This window comes from Armigeres subalbatus, chromosome 3 (assembly GCF_024139115.2).
Source record: "Armigeres subalbatus isolate Guangzhou_Male chromosome 3, GZ_Asu_2, whole genome shotgun sequence".
In the NCBI taxonomy this organism is placed as follows: domain Eukaryota; kingdom Metazoa; phylum Arthropoda; class Insecta; order Diptera; family Culicidae; genus Armigeres; species Armigeres subalbatus.
Genome location: NC_085141.1, coordinates 328,134,294 through 328,154,621, shown reverse-complemented (window position 1 = coordinate 328,154,621; position 20,328 = coordinate 328,134,294). Strand labels below are relative to the sequence as shown.

The 20,328-nt window shown below is 42.3% G+C and overlaps 1 protein-coding gene and 1 long non-coding RNA gene across 3 annotated transcripts in view; one reads left to right on the top strand and one right to left on the bottom strand.

Moving 5' to 3' along the window:
- The window catches only part of LOC134225597 (coatomer subunit beta'), a 77,943-nt gene that overhangs the window by 44,125 nt on the left and 13,490 nt on the right, over window positions 1-20,328 (bottom strand). Inside the window, exons 1-2 of one of the 2 annotated variants that reach the window (XM_062705797.1) lie at window positions 7,516-7,686; window positions 5,838-6,700 (exon numbers count right to left, since the gene is read on the bottom strand). In XM_062705797.1, the coding sequence (XP_062561781.1) occupies window positions 5,838-6,700; window positions 7,516-7,518 (866 nt within the window). In that variant the 5' untranslated portion in view covers window positions 7,519-7,686. Of the gene's footprint in view, window positions 1-5,837; window positions 6,701-7,515; window positions 7,687-20,328 lie in introns of those variants that run through there. The other variant, XM_062705795.1, reaches the window with a different exon arrangement.
- On the top strand, window positions 8,527-9,585 carry LOC134221176 (uncharacterized). The gene is made up of 2 exons (XR_009982243.1): window positions 8,527-9,234; window positions 9,397-9,585. It is a non-coding gene; the product is annotated as an uncharacterized LOC134221176 (long non-coding RNA).

Here is a 20,328-nt window from a genome sequence, read left to right as displayed (position 1 = left end):
TTAGTAGAGAACCCGGAAGAGGCCGCAGGCTTCGTGGAAGGCCGCGTACACGATGGCTTTTTGCAGTTGAAGAGGACCTGAGGGCGCTCAATGTTCAGGGCGACTGGAAGCGATTGGCCCAGGATCGAGTCCAGTGGAGAAGGATACTCCATTCGGCGTAGGTTCATCGAAGAGCTGTAGCCCATCAAGTATCAAGTAAGTATGCCTACCTCGCTAAATAAACATTTATGAATAGTGAGAATCCGTCAACAAATTATTATTGAACTGAAGTTAAAGCTTGGCCAAGTTTTAGGCACGAAGAAGTTAAGAGCGGCTTTCGGGCTAACAAGCCTTAGGAGTTCATTTTTTTACATCCATCTTTCCCATGCAAGATTGATGTACCTTATTATTATTATTTATTCAGACTAAGGCCGGAGTGGCCTGTGCGGTATATAAGAGTCTTCTCCATTCGGCTCGGTCCATGGCTACACGACGCCAACCACGCAGTCTACGGAGGGTCCGCAAGTCATCTTCCACCTGATCGATCCACCTTGCCCGCTGCGCACCTCGCCTTCTTGTGCCCGTCGGATCGTTGTCGAGAACCATTTTCACCGGGTTACTGTCCGACATTCTGGCTACGTGCCCGGCCCATCGCAGTCGTCCGATTTTCGCGGTGTGAACGATGGATGGTTCTCCCAACAGCTGATGCAATTCGTGGTTCATTCGCCTCCTCCACGTACCGTCCGCCATCTGCACCCCACCATAGATGGTACGCAGCACTTTCCTTTCGAAAACTCCAAGTGCGCGTTGGTCCTCCACGAGCATCGTCCAGGTCTCGTGTCCGTAGAGGACTACCGGTCTAATTAGCGTTTTGTAGATTGTCAGTTTGGTACGGCGGCGAACTCTATTCGATCGGAGCGTCTTGCGGAGTCCAAAGTACGTACGATTTCCAGCCACTATGTGTCTCCGAATTTCTCTGCTGGTGTCATTTTCGGCAGTCACCAGTGAGCCCAAGTACACAAATTCTTCTACCACCTCGATTTCGTCATCACCGATGAATACTCGCGGTGGGTGGCTCACATTGTCTTCTCTTGAACCTCTTCCTATCATGTACTTCGTCTTCGACGTGTTGATGACCAGTCCGATCCGCTTAGCTTCCCTCTTCAGTCTGATGTAGGCTCCCTCCATCTTCTCAAAGTTACGTGCCATAATATCTATGTCGTCGGCGAAACCAAATAGCTGGACGGACTTATTGATGTACCTTAAGAAACTTGAATTTTGATCAATCTTGGATTTAAGACCCAAACTTTTAATTTTGAACAAAATAGTTGAAAATGGTGACTTTTTACGAGAAAATTAGACTTTGGTGACTTGAGCCTAAAAAAGTGGGACACATGGCACATTCATGGAAGAATTTCGGGTTGAATTCCAGAGGGAACTCCCGGGGGAATTCCAGAAGAATCCTTCGGATGAGTTCCAAACAGAACTTCAGGACTAATTCCTGCCAGAATGAACTTCCGGAGTAATTCTAGGAGGAACTTCCGGAGGAATTACAAAAGCAAATTCCGAAAGAACTCCAGAAGGAACTTCCGAAGGAATGCCAGAAGGAACATCCGGAAATTATTCAGAAGAAACTTCCGGAGGAAATCCAGAACGAACTCCCGGAGGAATTCCTGGAGAAACTTCCCGAAGAATTTCTGGAGGAACTTTCGAAGAAATTCTTGAAGGAGCTTCCGGAGGAATTCGTTGAGGAGCTTCCGGAGGAATTCCTGGAGGAACTTCCGGAGGCAAAAACAATCGTTCAAACAATTGACAATATTAGCTTCAAACGTTACGTGAAAAGGTCAATGTATTTGAAATACCGTCGTCGGGGGTGAAAATGGATCACTGTTTCAACTACTTAGAATGCTTGTAGAATGGATTGAATGTATCTGAGGGCAAAAAGACTAAAATATAAGAGACCGTTCTGAACGATTTTGCTCTACGACCTCTAGGCTGTCGGTGAGAGCGATGACCCATTCTCATCCCCAGACACATTGTCACCCCCGATGGCGGTAGTAAAAAAATTGTTTCATGTTTCACACTAGAATAAATATACATGGTTATATACAGGCATTGCAATATCATCTGAGCACAAGATATTATCTTTGCTTGTGCAAAGATATTATCCCTAATCAAAGAGCACTCTGGAAAGATATTATCATTTGAACGTTCGATGATGATCCGAATAGCCAGCGCGGTTCGGGGTTTGTTCGCGTTGCGAAGGTGTTGCTACAACAAAAGCTGTGAAAAAATGTTTCTCCATGACGAACACTGTACTTTGTTTACTGAGCGGATAGATAGCTAAGATCGATATTCCATTATTTCATCAGTATCTTTGCTCAAAAGATCGAATGATGGGATGGTTTGCAGTGCCTGGTTATATATATGAATACCTGGAGAAAAAAGGAAAAATAAGAACGCATATGGAAGATAGAAGGCGACAGAGAGAAAAAAAAACGGAGGAAATTAAAAAAAAAATAAAGAAAAAGTAAGGGAAAGGATAAAGGAAAAAGAAGAAGGAAATAGATAAAGAAATAGGGAAGCGAAAAAATGAATGAAGGAAATTGAAAAGAATAAGGAATAAATTCCCAGTTGTAATTGAATTCAATTGTCACATCTCACTTCCCACCAGTCACATCCCACTTCTCACTTCCGACTGCTCACTTTTCACCTCTCATGTATCACTTCTTACTTCTCACTACTCATTTAGCACTTTACTTCTCAATTCTTACTTCCCACATTCTACTTCTTGCCACTTACTTCTTACTTTATTCTCCTCACTTCTCACTTCTTACTTCTCGCTTTTCACTCCTCTCTTCTCACTACTCACTTCTTACTTAGCACGTCTCACTTCTCAGCTCTCAATTCCCACATCTCACTTCTTTCTAATCCGAGCAGGAGCGACGATTTCGATACCATACTCTGTTACGAACTAGCCTTGCATTTGCATAAAAGGGAAAATTCCAACAATTTATATCCAAAATACTTCAGGCATAACATACGTAGGTATTTCAATACCAAACGAATAATAATTTGTGAGGCGTTTGGTATTGTAATAACAGAGTATGTTATGCCTGAAGTAGGGTAGAGAACCATTTGGGCAGCACCCCCTATTCCCGTCAGCAAAGTTCATTACTCGAGCGCATTACAACCGAATTACTTGTTTTTTAGTACATGGTTAGTTTCTGTCGATATCTAGTGATGTACTAACAATCAAGCCATTTGGTTGGAACGCAGTCGAGTTATTAAAGTTGCGGACGGGAATAGGGGTGCTGCCCAAATGGTCCCGCTCCCTATCGTGCATATTAATTTTTGGAATTCTTTTTTGGTATTTTACCTCTTATGCAAGGCTAGTTCATAACAAAGTATGGTATCAATAACAGAATGAAGTGTTATTGAGGTAGGTAGAGAAAAAACAAAGAAAGCGGAAGAAAACGGAAGAAAGAAGAAGAAACATGAGAACCGATAAAGGAAAAGGAATGAGAAAGTAGTAAGAAGAGATAATAAGGAAGAAGAAAGAAGGAAATTTGTAAAGGAAAAAAAAGGAAGAAAGGAGCAAAAATAAGAAGGAAGAAAATTGGAAGGAATAAAAATTCGTTTCACAATTTTTAGTTCTCACTTATCTTTTATCACTTCAGTTCACACCTCTCACACCCCGCACTTTTCACTTTCCACTTCTTACTACTTACTATTCACTTCGCACTTAGCATTTCTCATTTCCCACTTATTACTTTTTACTTCTCGTTTCAAATTTCTCATTTCTCACTTTTCACTTCTCATTTCTCACTCCTTACTTTTTTCTTCTCTCACCTCATACTTCTCACTTTTAATTTTTGATTACTCACTTCGCACTTTTCATATCAAGTATCTCATTCCAAGTTCTTATTTTTCATAACTCACTTTTCACTATTCACAATCTATGTTAATTTTCAACTATTCGTTCAAATAGCACTCGGCCAAATTTCCCGACACCGTGTAATTTGTGCATGTGAACCGTTTCTGACAACATCGATGTAGCGAAATAAATAACTTCGACTAAGAGAATATCGAGTAAGGAAGGTATCGACTTACGAAGGGAACGAATTTAGTAAGTATGCTAGATTCAAGGGACTTTACATTTCATCGAGTAAGGAAAAATATCGAGTTACTGAACATCGAATCAGGGAGAGTGTAATGTAATAATAGTCCATCCAAATTTACTGAACGTTGATACTGAAGTAAACTTGTTTTGTCAAAAAGTATTCAATTTTCAATCAGTGAAGAATTATGAGTTTGTTTTTCAAAAGCCGCCAAAAACATGCTTCAATATGATTGAAAAACTTTACAAATGCTTTAGCACTTTGAATGCTTTATAGAATAATTGATTTTTCGTACATTTATGATAAGCCTTTGATCAGCATTTCGACTGTTTATGAAGGCCTCTGATTTATCTGGTTATGATCTGAATATTAATTTGAAAACTTACTTAAAAAGTAATTAACAAGCTATTTTTTTCTAGGATAAGAAAGTTTCCACTTTGAAAACGAGACGGATTCCAGTCGGAAGCTGGGACTGATTCCATTCGGAATCCGAGGCGGATTCTACTCAGAATCTTAGACGGACCTTACTCGGAATCCGAGACGGTTCCGCTTCGTGTTCGAGATGTTCCGCTCCGAATCCGAGGCGAATTCCGCTACGAACCCGAGACGAATTCCGCTCGGAATCCTAGACGGATTTTAATTGGAATCCAAGACCATGCTTCTGAAAATTTCTTGAGGCTGATCTCGGATTGCAGGAAACAAAATCTCAAAAATTTTGGAGAATAATTGAAAAATCGGCATCAACATTTCAAAAGGGCGTAACTGCTTTTGTAAACAAAAGCTTTTCACGTCGCTGGTAAGTTAATTTGAGCCCACCCACGCAATCCAATACCACTGTTGGAAGCATCGAATCCTCTTCTTTCATTTAATGGTGTTGGATTGCGTGAGTAAGCTCAAATAAGTCCACCAACGACGTGAGAAGCTCTTGTTTACAAAAGTAGTTTCGCCCTTTTGGAATGTTGATGCCGAAATAAAGATTGTATATATACACACTATGGGTTTCAGAGGCTTCTATGAAAAGTTCGTTTTCGAAGTGAAATGATAGCCTTACGGCACATCTTTGTTGTACGAGAAAGGAAAAAAAACATTAGGCAAATCTTGTTTTTTTTTTTAAAACCTTCCATGCAAGGATGTTATCGATCATTTAGTAATTTGCGTTCGATCATTTAATAGTAGTTTATCAATAACTCATTACAAAAGCTGAATTTCCAAATGTGTTGTATGGTGGACTTCTAGTGCGAAGGTTTTCCTACAACTTTGCCTAATGGTTCGTAGTTTGAATTCCATTAGTAACGAAGTTATGGCTATAGTTTCAGTAACTTAGACTAAATGATAACAAAATTTCAATCTTTTAGTAGCAAAACCTTCGCACTAGAAGTCCACCATACAACACATTTGGAAATTCAGCTTTTGTAATGAGTTATTGATAAACTACTAAATGATCGAACGCAAATTACTAAATGATCGATAACATCCTTGCTCCCATGTTTTCAACTATTTGATTGCATTTGAGATATTGACAAAATTTTTAGCAAGTATTTTTATATTGAAAATTTTGGACTACATTGGAATCAATTTTTATAGGAATGAAATTGCAGAACCCGTTTTTCATTTGGTTCGTAGCAAATTTGTTAAAATATATGTATGATATAGAAATCGAGAATCGAGTAATATAAAAGTAAATTCGATTGTGATAAAACCCAGAAGCAAGTTCATTAAAAAATACAGAGTACTCACCCAAGTGCCACATTGTTTGTGCCCCGCATGCAAGCAATGGTCCACACCCGTTCGAAGCCGTAGTTCAGCGACGTTTCCAGCCGATATGTGCCCGAGTGCCATATCCGGATGGTTCCATCCTCGGATCCTGTCAGCACAATCGGCAGCTCCGGGTGGAACGACACCGCCGACACGTTCTGCGCGTGTCCTTCCAGCGTTTGGACGCACGTTTTATTCTGGTAGTCCCAAATCTTAACCAGCCTATCATCCGCGCCGGATATCAAGTAGGGCTTGTCGCCTCCGTGGTAATAATCCACACAGTTTACGCCCTTCTCATGCCCTTCGAGTGTGAAGTTCGGCACGTTGGAGCCCAGCTGCCACACCTTGACGGTGCGATCCAGCGACGCACTGGCGAAGGTATTGTTATCCTTGGGGTTGAACACGATCTGCATGACGTAGTGCGTGTGACCCTCGAACACCCGCTGCATGCTCCACATCTTTTCCCAGTTCCACAGCTTGATGAACATATCGTCACTGCTGGTCAGTATGAGGGGCTGGGTGGGATGCACCGCAATACACCGCACATAATCCGTGTGGGCTTCGAACGAGTGGACCTTTTCCAGTGTGTTGTAGTTGAAGACGCGCACCTGCATGTCATCCGAGCCGGTGATGATCCAGTTTTTGCGTGCCACAAAGCGAGCACATCGCACCGGAATGTCGCACACTTCAAAGTCCTTGACCAGCTGCTGGTTCTCGTAGTTCATGACGTGGACGTGTCCATTGTACAGGGCGCACAACATCCACGGCTCCGTGGGATGTAGGTCGACCGATTTGACCCGATCCGAGCGGGACGTTAGGCGCCTCTTGATGTCCAGTCGAAGTGGCTGCACAGAATGTAAAGGAATTTTTAAAATATACCATTCATCTGAGAGTTTTGACAAGATTCCAGGATTTAAAACGAATGAGCATTTAGCAAGTCAAATCACATACATATGAACACTCTAAACTTGATTTTGTTATATTTCTTAGATTATAATAACATTACTTAAAGTAAAGACTAAATTTGGTTGAGATAAAACAAGTGAATAACATAATAACATTTTCCAAGTGTGTCGTAGTAGTTTTTTTTTCATTAAATATCAAAAAAGTACAAAGCCGTCGGTAAAACAAGATCGTATTTCTGGATCGCTCAAAAATCAAAATGCCAAGACGAAAGCACTACGGACAAAAAAAAACAAATTCATCTTCAAACAGCATCAGGTCTCTTCCGCTTCAAAAGTTCCGACGGCGAATCGCTTCCAGTTGGTTTGCCTCAATCGTCAACATCGTACACCCCTTCTAGCGCACTTGGAATATCACGGCCACTCTTGTTGGCTCTTCCGGCTGAATACTTTCTTCCACGTAGCCGTCATGCTTTTCTTCCAGCAATTGAATGAGAAATGATTCACTTTTTGCACATACAAATAATAATAGAATCAAACAGAATTTTCCCAACAATATCGTGTTTTAATTTTTCTGCACTTCTAACTCCCCGGAACGTCGTACAAAATCCACTTCCAGCAGCCCCCACATCACAATCATCCGGAGCTGGAGCCCCCTTGCAGAAATTTCGTCATCCACCACATCCCGAAACCGACCGAAATGCATCCGTCCCCGGACGAATTCCACACGCAAACCAACGCCCACCCCGGGAACTAACCATTTTCGCAGCTTTTCCGCACTTTCCGACACTATTTTCCACCGAAAATTCGTTCCAAAACCAGCAGCACCGACATGGAACGCGAACGCGAAATAAAAATCACTCGATTTTGACTCGATGAGACGTGGCTCGAAATGATGATGTTTCTTCCTTTTCGTCGCGAAACCGACGAGAAACGTCAAAGTTACTGCGCGCGGTCGGTGACCGAGTGGGAAAGGTGCAGTGGAACCGCGGATGGTTTCGTTCTGTTGCTGGCGTGGCTACGGGGCGAGATGGAGTGACGTCAAAAGTTCAACTGTGCTGCAACGTGAAGGAGTGATAAGGAAAGAGTTTTTGGGTGCGCAGACCTTGCTGTGATGCATTGCGTGTTTCGGTCTTCTTTGTCGATGCGCGTTGGTGTGCGTGTGCTGTGGTGTCAAAATGAAATAGGCAGGAGGCGCGATGATTTCACATATAGAGGCGCTCGTATCGCTGTGAAGAGATTATTTATTTATTATCAGACTAGGGCGAAACCAGAGTAAATGCGACGTGCAATGCGACGTGACACGACAGTGCAATTTGACAGCCTGTTGATAATGATTGTTATTCTTTTACGTCGCTCGTCGCGTTTACTCTGGCGGGCACCTAAGGCCGGAGTGGCCTGTGCTGCACATAAAAGACTTCTCCATTCAGCTCGATCCATGACCACAGAGAACAGACGTTGAAGCTGCTTTCGCCATGTTGTGATAACTTTTTACTGTTCATTTTGAATAACTTTGGAATGTCGACGTTATCAGGTATCTGGCACCCCCAATCCTACCCACTACGTTTGACAATAGCCAACATCTTTGAGTTTCCCATTGTTCTATTGAAATTGAGTTTCCCACTGACAATTCTCTTTTGTAAACAAACCATTATTCCGAACTGATTTTTTCCAAATGGACGTAAATATTTTTCACCATTTTTCAAGAACTTGTGCGAAAGTACACACAAAAAACAAACATGGTTTTACGGAATGTTTTGCACTTTCCAATTGAAAAGTGCTCCGTTTTCTTAAAAATAAAAGTTTAATTGCTCGGAGTCAAATTTATTTTTTTTATTTGAAAGTTTTTTTTCGTGTTTCCAGTGTAAAAATTAAAAGTTCTTCCATTTAACATCAAAATTCTGGAACTGCCAAATCACTCAATGATTAACTTTGAGCAAAAAGAAAAATGAAAACCAAGAATTATTTTCTTCGTTTCGCATGGACACTATGGAATATTAGATGGTAAAAAATAAGTTAAATCTATTGCCTTATTTAAAATGTAGATGACCTGCATTCGCATGTACATTAAAATTAACATATGTAAATACAACAATTATTTTTTTTTTATATTTACCTAAAATTATGTTTAATAGCCTATTCATATTATGCCTGGCTTACGTATTAAAGTAGTGAAAAAAAATGATTATATTATTATTATGTGTATCAAGTTACTTTTTGTCATATAATAAATGGAGTAATCTGTATAGGTTGTAACAAACATATAAAAAGCGTTTTTGCCCAATAATTCAGAAAAAGAAATCATAGTGCCTCTCAACGTTGCTATCGCTGTCAATGTCTCTCACAGTTATGTTTTTTTTGCCACTTAGCCTCCAGAATTACATCTCCGATAAGAGCGGTGCGAGGAACGGTGTCTTTACAGTCTGAATCGGTGTCGAGGCAGCGGCAACGGGCACCGATCATCCCGGAATACACAGGTACGTCAACAAATAATATAAAAATTGCCAATACTGGAGCTCACATGGCCTCGCTCCGATGCTTTAAGGGCGTGAGCAAAATTAGGCGTCGAAGTACTGGAGTCTCGACCGGAGTTGGTTATTAGCAGAAACTCATTGAGATTTTCTCTTCTATTTTTATAGATAACCGCCAGCAGGATTATCCTGCAATGCCTACAGATGGCTACGATGCGCAGCGCACCCTTATCAGCGCCACGGGCTGGACCCTGCAGAAACACTCAAAAGTGTCCACCGTGTGGCGGGAGGTGCTGCAGCTGGCATATTATGCGTAACAAAAATAAATAATAAAATTGAAAGTATGCGCTAATCATTGCATTGTGTATTTTAACTTTAAATGGAAAGATAAAGGGTACGGGGGGAGCGGGGAAATTCCTTTAATTAGAAAATTAATGAAAATAATTCACTATATTTTTCACGGTGTGGACATTTTCATTTACCAGTTCTACAATTTTGATTTGAATGTTCAAACTTTTAATTTTAGAGTGGCATGCCACTTTTGAACCATGATTGTTGCAAAAGTTGGCGTACTTTTATTTTGAACCTATGCAACTCTCTACGAAAAAGAACCAACGCAACTTTTTAAAATTACCAATGGTTTTTTTAATTTTATTAATGATTTTTCTTTCTGTGTATGAATGCGAGGTGTGTTTGAACAAGAATATTGATGCCAGAGTCTATTATATATAGAGTTACGCAAAGAGTGAAGCCAAATCTACCTATTGAACTGTCAAACCGTCTACACTGTTAGATGACTTTACCCATTAATGGGTACTGTGTTATTGTTGATATTATTCCCACCGTGAAAAATTCACCCATTTTCTTGAAAAAGTGCCACTACCCATTTTAATGAGTAGTGGCGCTTTTTGAAGAAAATGGGTGAATTTTTCATGGTGGGAATAATATCAACAATAACACAGTACCCATTAATGGGTAAAATCATCTAACCGTGTACCTATCGAGCAAAGTAAACAAATGATTGTTGGTAAGGTGGAAGTATTGTTATCGCCTGATGATTATTATGGCGAATTAAAACTCATGAATTGAAATGTATTAGATTTGTTCTAGAAACAGCTTCAAAAAACTTCAATACACTTCCCAATAAAGTTGCAACAAGAAACTCACGTGTTTGCACTCTGTAGGTGACTTTGGTTATCGAATTAAAAAGCTTTAGAAGTGATCACTCCCGTGAAGTCACTTGAAGGGTTGAACAAAAATGAAAGTTTTCAACATAATAACAAGAGCATCATTCAGAATAAGAGTAAGAAGATCCTCTTTGCGCAACTCTATATAATAGACTCTGATTGATGCCTTTAATAAATTTTCATATTTCGATCGGCACCAAGCGCTCTACTTCGCCAAAATATCACGATATTTGAAACATATTTTCAATGGGAGGTTTTCGATGACTATGATTACGTCTTCGTGTTAAATTAATCGATGATTTTGATGCTGGCGTCAAAAACATGGCCGCTTCGCAGACCCCTGAACGTTATCCTGTGCATAATCAGCGCTAGCGTCATCAAAAAATGCCACTGTGCGCTAGTGTCGTTATGCATGCAAGAGCATACCAGCGCCATCGTGTTGTCAAAATGAGATTGTGAGTTGCAATGTCGACGTCGATGGCGTTGAGGTTCGGTGTGTTTGTTTACATATGTTTTGCAAGAAATTTTGTTCGAGCCTCCATGTCTGTTCTCTGTGCCATGACTGACTTCGCCAACCACGCAGTCTGCGGAGGGTCCGCAAATTGTCCTCCACCTGATCGATCCACATTGCCCGCTGTGCACCTCGCCTTCTTGTTCCCGTCGGATCGTTGTTGAGAACCATTTTCACCGGATTACTGTCCGACATTCTGGCTACGTGCCCGGCCCACAACAGTCGTCCGATTTTCGCGGTGTGAACGATGGATGGTTCTCCCAACAGCTGATACAACTCGTGGTTCATTCGCCTCCTCCACGTACCGTCCGCCATCTACACCCCACCATAGATGGTACGCAACACTTTCCTTTCAAAAACTCCCAGTGCGCGTTGGTCCTCCACGAGCATCGTCCAAGTCTCGTGTCCGTAGAGAACTACCGGTCTATAAGACCGTAGCGTTTTGTAGATAGTCAGTTTGGTACGGCGGCGAACTCTATTCGGAGTCCAAAGTACGTACGATTTCCAGCCACTATGCGCCTCCGAATTTCTCTGCTGGTATCGTTATCGGCGGTCACCAGTGAGCCCAAGTACACGAATTCTTCAACCACCTCGATTTCGTCACCACCGATAGAAACTCGTGGTGGGTGGCTTACATTGACCTCTCTTGAGCCTCTTCCTATCATGTACTTCGTCTTCGACGTGTTGATGACTAGTCCAATCCGTTTAGCTTCGCTTTTGAGTCTGATGTAGGCTTCCTCCATGCTCTCAAAGTTACGTGCCATGATATCAATGCCGTCGGCGAAACCAAATAACTGGACGGACTTCGTGAAAATCGTACCACTCGTGTCAATCCCTGCCCTTCGTATTACTCCCTCCAAAGCGATGTTGAATAGCAGACACGAAAGACTATCATCTTGCCGTAACCCTCTACGCGTTTCGAAGGGACTCGAGAATGCCCCATGAAACTCGAACTACGCACATCACCCGATCCATCGTCGCCTTGATCAACCGTATCAGTTTATCCGGAAATCCGTTTTCGTGCATTAGTGAATAGATTATGTGTGGGCACGTTGTATTCGCGGCATTTCTGCAATACCTGACGTATGGCGAACACCTGGTCTGTGGTAGAGCGTTCACCCATAAATCCCGTCTGGTACTGGCCCACGAACTCTCTTGCAATTGGTGTTAGTCGGCGGCATAAAATTTGGGAGAGTACCTTGTAGGCGGCGTTCAGCAATGTGATTGCGCGGTAGTTGCTACAATCCAGCTCTTATCGCCTTTTTTGTAGATGGGACCAGGGAATCAATATTCGGGCAACGCCTAACAATATACTCTTTGTCATCAACAGAGTTTGTTACTGACAAACGCACCTAGCGACAAACCTTTATCCGAACCCGAACACAATATGACAAGAATCATTTGTCTTGCATGCTCTTATATTTCCGAGAATACGATGCTAATTTTGTAATCATTGTTCGATTCTCGAATATTTCCATAAAAGCAGAAACCACCAGAAACTATGATAGCATAAAACCGAAATTTGCTTAAGAAATTATGCAAAATAACGGGTTGAAAAGTTAGCAACAAGATTGTCTTCTTTTTTGTTGTTGACAACATTTTTCGGATCTTTGTCTTTATTATCTCCGACAAAAACAAAGCTTTGTCGTTGGTTCGCTTTCGGATTCGGAGCCGGAAGTCGCAAGTCCTGCGCGCGTGCTCCTACACACTTAAAATAAATCGCCGAATTCGGTAAAATTTTACCGAAATCTCAACAGCAGAACTGTTCGGTAAATAATTTTACTGATTTTCGTTGATTTTGACAGTTGAACAATGGAAAAAATTACAAAAAATATGTAAAATAATTACCGAACAGTTGTTGAGATTTCGGTAAAATTTACCGAATACTGTGAAATGAGTTCAGTGTGTAGGTACATTACCATACCGCCACCGTTGTCTGCCATATCGCCATTCAGGTGCTCTTCGTAGTGATGCCGCCACCTTTGGATCACCTTACGCTCGTTTGTAAGAGGGTTCCCGTTTATGTCCTTACACATATCGGGCTGTGGCACGTGGCCCTTACGTGAACGGTTCAACTTCTCATAGAACTTTCGTGCGTTATTAGCGCGGTACAGTTCCTCCGTCTCTTCACGGTCTCGATCTTCCTGCTGGCGCTTTTTCCTCCGGAAAATCGAGTTTTGTCTGTTCCGCGCCCGTTTGTATCGTGCCTCGTTGGCCCTCGTGCGGTGTTGCAGCAATCTCGCCCATGCTGCATTCTTCTCCTCAACTAACTACTCTCATTCGCCGTCATACCAGTCGTTTCTCTGATACGGAGCCACCGTGCCTAGTGCAGCGGTTGCGGTGCTTCCAATGGCGGATCGAATATCTCTCCAGCCATCTTCAAGAGATGCTGCGCCTAGCTGTTCTTCCGTTGGGAGTGCCACTTCCAGCTGCTGCGCGTAGTCTTGGGCTAGTCTACCGTCTTGTAGCCGCCCAATGTTTAGTCGCGGCGGATGACTCCGACGTGTGTTGTACACCGTCGAGAGTTTTGAGCGCAGACATACTGCCACGATGTAGTGGTCGAATTCAATATTCGCACTGCGGTAAGTGCGTACGTTCGTGATGTCGGAGAAGAATTTACCGTCGATTAGAACGTGGTCGATTTGGTTTTCCGTTACTTGATTAGGTGATTTCCATGTGGCCTTGTGGATATTCTTGCGGGGGAAGAAAGTGCTTCGGACTACCATTCCGCGGGAGGCTGCAAAGCTTATGCATCGTTGGCCGTTGTCGTTCAATACGGTATGCAGACTATCCGGTCCGATGACCGGTCTCTACATTTCCTCCCTTCCTATCTGAGCGTTCATGTCACCGATGACGATTTTGACGTCCCGCAGTGGGCATCCATAGTATGTCTGCTCCAGCGGTGCGTAGAACGCTTCTTTCTCGTCGGCGGGTCTCCCTTCGTGTGGGCAGTGCACGTTGATGACGCTATAGTTGAAGAAACGGACTTTTATCCTCAGCTTGCACATCCTTGCTGCCACCCAATCATGCGTTGGCGCATCTTTCCCAGCACTAGGAAGCCGGTTCCCAGCTCGTTGGTGATGCCACAACTTTGGTAGAAGGTAGCCGCTCGATGCCCGCTTCCGGCAACGCTGCCGCTGCCGAGATGCTGCGCGTATGCAGTGGCGACATCGTAGTGGCTTCGCGTAGAATGCGTCCTTATCATCATCAGTGCTTCCGGAGTGTGGGCTATGGACGTTGATTATGCTGAAGTTGAAGAAGCGGCCTTTGATCCTCAACCTGCACATTCTTTCATTGATCGGCTACCACCCGATCACGCACCTTTGTATATCGCCCATCACTATGAAAGCTGTTCCCAGTTCGTGTGTGTTGCCGCAGCTCTGGTAGATGGTATGATTACCTCTAAACGTTCGCAGATTTGCAGTTCCACAAACCAAGTTTCCAATCACTAGTCCCTTTTCGTCGCAGGGGTCTTCGCCGATGGTTCCGGTCCGTACTCTCTTGTTGATTGTTCGTTGCGTATGTTTTTTAAAGGCTGGCTTGCAGGGCCTGACACCAAACCCCCTAAATTTCCGGAGGACCATTCCTCCTTATTCCCGATGAACCATGGTGCACAGTTTCACTTAGAGTCTCTCGCTGGCACTCGGACAATGATCAGCCGCCCCTAACATGGAGAACAGACGCTGTTGTGAGCCGATCCTGACATGGAGAACAGACGCTCAGTAAGATTTGCACCTCCGGAGAGGAGCAAACCCCCATTTCCCTGTCAGCATACGACCATAGTTCCCACCGCGGTTGGTTACCCGATATTTCCTAAGGTTACTCGTATCGCGGCCAGCACCACGAGGAGGTAGGAATAGGAGTTGCTGGGTAAGAGGCTTAGGACCACGAGATGGGGTCTATTTTACGCGAAGTACCAATGGTACGCTTTACCCAGCATTTGCCGTGCCAAACTGACTATCTGCAAAATGCTTATTAGACCTGTAGTTCTCTACGGACACGAGGCCCGGACGATTGACATTAGGATGTGACCAATGTGTATAAAAACTCTCAAAAATTCATCTGTTGGGCATCCGAAAATTTCCTTCGAATATCTCAAAATGAGCATCCATCATGTCATCGCACAGTCATTACAGCCACTTGCTTATCATCACCTGACGATCGTTTTCAAATCAAACTCTGTGCTTATCATTACTGCATTATCTTTCCACTTTCCCACTCCACACCACCAGCCCTTCCTTTATTCTTGCGGTAAAATCCCCAGGAGTCCGCCCATCATATTCCTTCCCTATCCTCCTACAGCGGACCCGTCTTGTCGTCCAAATCACATTACATGCGAAAATTGATACATTGCAGTCGGCGCCAAAGTATGTCACACCAAGAAGAAGTCTTTATCCTGTTCTGTTTTGGATGGACAGCCAGTCAGAGCGCTCCCTCGACAACACCGCCACCGTCACGTGGTTCAGTACCGGCAAGATTAGATCTCTCTCCATTCGGATGATGATGATGATGCTGCTGCTTGTATTTATTTGATTTTCGTTGTTCTGGTTTTTATCCGTTCCTCCCCTGCATAGCTCACAACCAGCCAAATGGCGAGCGAGTGTCGCTTCCGGAATATTAGAGCATTTTGTTTTGATCGGCATCAGTTGGACTGCGTTATACCTCGTGTGGGACTACAGGGAGGGGTGGAAAACATAATGCCCTGACTTGTAACTAACGAAGCTGTTTGTGAATATGCTTAGCAAAGACAAATTCATTGTCACCTTCAACGACGACGAAGTCAGCATCAGCATGGAAATTGTAATAAATTCAAATGGGAGAATAAACGATTGCGATAAGACCAACAACATCATTATTTTATTTAAGTAGACCTTTCCCGTCAAATCTCACCCCTGATTTTTCTATCTTCTTGTTGCGTCGTCATTTGTTGAAGTTCGAAGATCTGATTCGGCAGCTTTGTGTACCTAGTTCCAAGCTCGAAAAAAGTGACGTTGATTAAGAAAGGCTATGGAACAAAACAACAAATTAACTTATTACCTATTGCTTGTGATGTCATTTTCAATGAGGAATGTTTCCCGTATGCAGCTAGTTCTGAAGAGTTTTCGGCTGAAGAAACTTGTGGTTCCATTAACGTACGAGCAAGATGGGGAAGATGTACAAACTGTGGATCAAGAAGATGTTCCAACTGAGACGCAGCTTTGGTTCAGCCAGGTATTCTAAATGAGATGCAAATTGTTCCAGATCCTAATTGAGCTCGTTTTGCGAAATCTTAAAATTTGAGAGGTCGGAAGATGGGTTTCAGATCATATCAAAAGTGGCCACTTCCCCGGAAAACCAGGTCCCCGGAATGCCACGGAACCTGACCAGAACCTCTTGGGTACCTCAAATTAGACTCTATTGAGCTCGTTACGCGAAGTCATGAAGTTTGACACGCCGCAAGATGGATTTCAGATCAAATCGAAAAGTGGCCACTTCCCCGGGGAAACCAGGTCCTCGGAATGCCACGGAACCTGACCAGAACCACTTAGGTACCTCAAATTAGACTCTATTGAGCTCGTTTCGCAAAATCATGAAGTTTGAGACGTTGCAAGATGGGTTTCGGATCTAATAAAAAAGTGGCCACTGCCTCGGGGGAACCAAGTCCCCGGATTGCCACAGAACCTGAATAAAACCACTTAGGTACCTGAAATACGACTCTATTGAGCTCGTTTCGCAAAATCATGAAGTTTGAGATGGCGCAAGATGGGTTTCGGATCAAATCGAAAAGTGTCCGGCCACTTCCCCGAGGGAACCAGGTTTCTGGAATGCCACGGAACCTAACCTCCGCCCAAGCAACCAGAAGTTCAGATTTTACTTAAATTTACTCTTAACCGAACTAATTGGTTCACTATGGTTCACATCAAGTTCCAAGCATCTTTAACGAAACTTTAAAGTTCACTTTTACGCTCCCACCATACTAAAAATTACTTAAAATGAGAGCTGATTAAGCCAAAATAGCCTTTCTTATCCGAACTTCTGGTTGCTTGGGCGGTTCCTTAAATTAGACTCTATTGAGCTTGTTACGCGAAGTCATGAAGTTTGAGCCGCCGCAAGATGGGTTTCGGATCAAATAAAAAAGTGGCCACTTCCCGGGAAACCATGTCCCCGGAATGCCGCAGAACCTGTCCAAACCCACCAAGGAACCTTGGAAGACGCACTATTGAACATTTCTCGTGATTTCATGAAGTAGAACACATAAAAAAATTCGTTTTAAGACTTTTAGATAGGTCATTTGATTAGAGAAAAAAAAGGTACCCCATTCGACCCCGGAATTATTCCGGAACCAGGTGGCCAATGCCAATTCTCTTCTCAGGTTTGAAAACTAGAGACCTAACCGGAACCAGGTGGCCAATGCCAATTCTCTTCTCAGGTTTGAAAACTAGAGGTTTGTTTGGTAGGTGAATCGTCAAAATCGGTTGAGAATCAACGGAGTTATGATTTTCTGAAGTCATTTTTTAGTGCCTAAAAAGTATCAAGGGAGGATAAGGGTCCATAAGTTTGCAAGAGTTTGCTTTGAGGCAGTATAACGCACAAACGGGTTCACCGATTTGTTTGATTTTCTCACTAATCGATGCGCCTTGCACATATATAATGTTTATCTATTGCGTTTATTTGACAGGCTCAGGAGTGTATAGCACTTAACGGAGCCGAGACTTTATGATATTTACAATCGATATCATCTTATTATCAACAGTTAGTAGGAGAGAAGGGGCATAGACCAAGATACTTGCGGCGACTCAAGGTTAAATTGCGTAATTTCAGGACGGACGAGGTTGGAATTTAGGTTTGAGGTATTACAGCTGCTCATCCGGGTATTTGACGTCATTAACGGTATGGCGTAGCGTCGTGCTCGAGTTGTGGATCGCCAGGGAACATCTTCCGGATGGCCATAGCTTCGTGTTACACGGAACAATAACAATAAGGAACACGGAACAATAAGACAAGAAACAAAAACTGAGAAAAAATAGGGGTATTAGACTTTTATGTCAGACGAGCAATAAGAGGCATAGAAAGCCTGCATATAAACCACATCGCGATCCCCCAAAACACCTCTTACTTCCCTGTAGGGTTGTTTACCTCGGGCCACAAGGGTACCCAATAGTTGCTCTCTGGAGGGCTCGTTTTCCGAGCAATATCAAACTACGTGATCGATAATAGGCTTTTTTTTCCTTCAGATTCAGAGGCTTTTTTATGCCTTCTTCGATTTCTTTTTTTTTTACCCAACCTGACGACAGAATCTATATTTTGTTCAACATCAAGAAAATTCTTGGAAATTTATATTGATTACAGAGGAAATTCGTTTTTTTTTTTAAATAATACAGACAACAAAAATTATCTTACATAAAGAACAGTTAATCCCAAAAACATCACAAATAATTTCAACGATCATTGTAGGCCGGAAATCACACCTCTGCTTCCGTACCAAGGTTTCACATTTCCCGATAGGTACTGTGGGGTTTGAGTAAGTTACCATCTGCGTGTCGATCAGTGCGCAGCAAGCCATGACTCGGCCTCTTCTGGTCAGACCTCCGTGGCGTGCACACACACCCACGGAGAGCTGCTGTCATAACATTTCGCTCCGGCCATTTGGGGCCACACATTTTGGCGATCCTGCCAGGTTATTTGTTGGATCCTGACCCTGATTTCAAAAGGTGAGTTGAATTCAATTTGTTTGTGCTAATGTGTTAAAATATTTGATGATTTAAAAAAACACAAGGGGTTTGTATCACTTTGTATTGCTACAAAGCGCGTCTGGAAGACCGCTGCAAAATGGATTGTGGTTTGAATAATCATAAAGGGGATGTTTCAAGACCGCTGGAAAATAGATTATGGTTTGGAAAATCACAAAGCGCGTCTGGAAGACCGCTGGAAAATGGATTGTAGTTTGGAAAATCACAAAGCGCGCCTGGAAGACGAAATTTTAGCACATTTTAGATAAATATCATATCCTAGGCCACATGTTCCCAAAATATTTGTACATGCGACCATCCCACATTGACTTTTAGAATTTGGATAAAAATGAATTCGCGTTAGATTGAAAAAACCATTATGAATTGCATTATATTCTATCATTATATTAATTTGAATGGATTGGAAATGATTTGGAATTCGAACGGATTTAGATAAGATTTGGATTAGATTTTGGTTGAATTTGGACTTGATTTGAATGGATTTGAATTGCATTTGGAATGGATTTGAAATGGATTTGGATTAGATTTTGGTTGGATTTGGATTAGATTTGGGCTGGATTTGGATTGGATTTGAATTTGATTTGGATTAGATTTGAATTAGATTTGAATTAGGATTGCATTTGATTGGATTTGGATTTGGAACAGATTTGGATTAGATTTTGATTGGACTGGATTTGGAATGGATTAAAATTGAATTTGGATTGGATTTAGATTGGATATTGATTGGAATTGGATTGAATGTGGCTTGCATTTTTATTGGAATTGGATTGAATTTGGATTGAATATGAATTGTTTGGATTTCATTGTATTTGACAAAATCTCAAAATTTATTGTTCTCCATTCACTACATAGGACTGTGATAGATTTGTGGGACAAAATTAAAACAAAAGTGTGAATCAAGATTCATCTTTTGCAACCCATCATTGATCAGCCCACAACACATGTTCTAAGCGGTTGTTGAAGGTCAGCTTGCTGGTATTACTATATATGAGGCTGATAGTTGGATTTAATGGACGGTATAAGATATTTAGATTATTGCTACAATATAAAATGTTTCTTGTGAGATCAATACCATAACACTAGGTACCAATTTAGTTTAACATTTAAACGATACAACCTATTGACTTGCATTTCGTTGTTCAGACAAGTTTATTTTGGAGTTCAGTTTTCAAAGGAAATTATCGGTTTCTCAAAAGCATCATATTCATCTTCGTCTCACGTAAATAACTTTAAAAAAAAATCATTGCGTTCTATGCTAGAGGATTTTTTTTGCCTTTTTTAATGAGAGAAGAAGGGAAATGTGGGGTTTGAATAAGTTACCATCAGCGTATGATTAGACATTAACACCTCAGCGTGTCGATCAGTGCGCAGCAAGCCATGACTCGGCCTCTTCTGGTCAGACCTCCGTGGCGTGCACACACACCCACGGAGAGCTGCTGTCATAACATTTCGCTCCGGCCATTTGGGGCCACACAGGTACCTACTTTCGTTTCGTGCCACCACAAAGAAAAGGCACAGTCAAGCACATCTCCCCAGACGATAAAATTAACAGAACCAAAAATGACAACCGAAGTAATGCGATCCCCTTTTTAGGGCAATAAAGGCAAATGAATTCAATTTACTCTGATGCTTTGTCGAGGCTGGGATTGATACATTGATGAGGAGTGGGAAC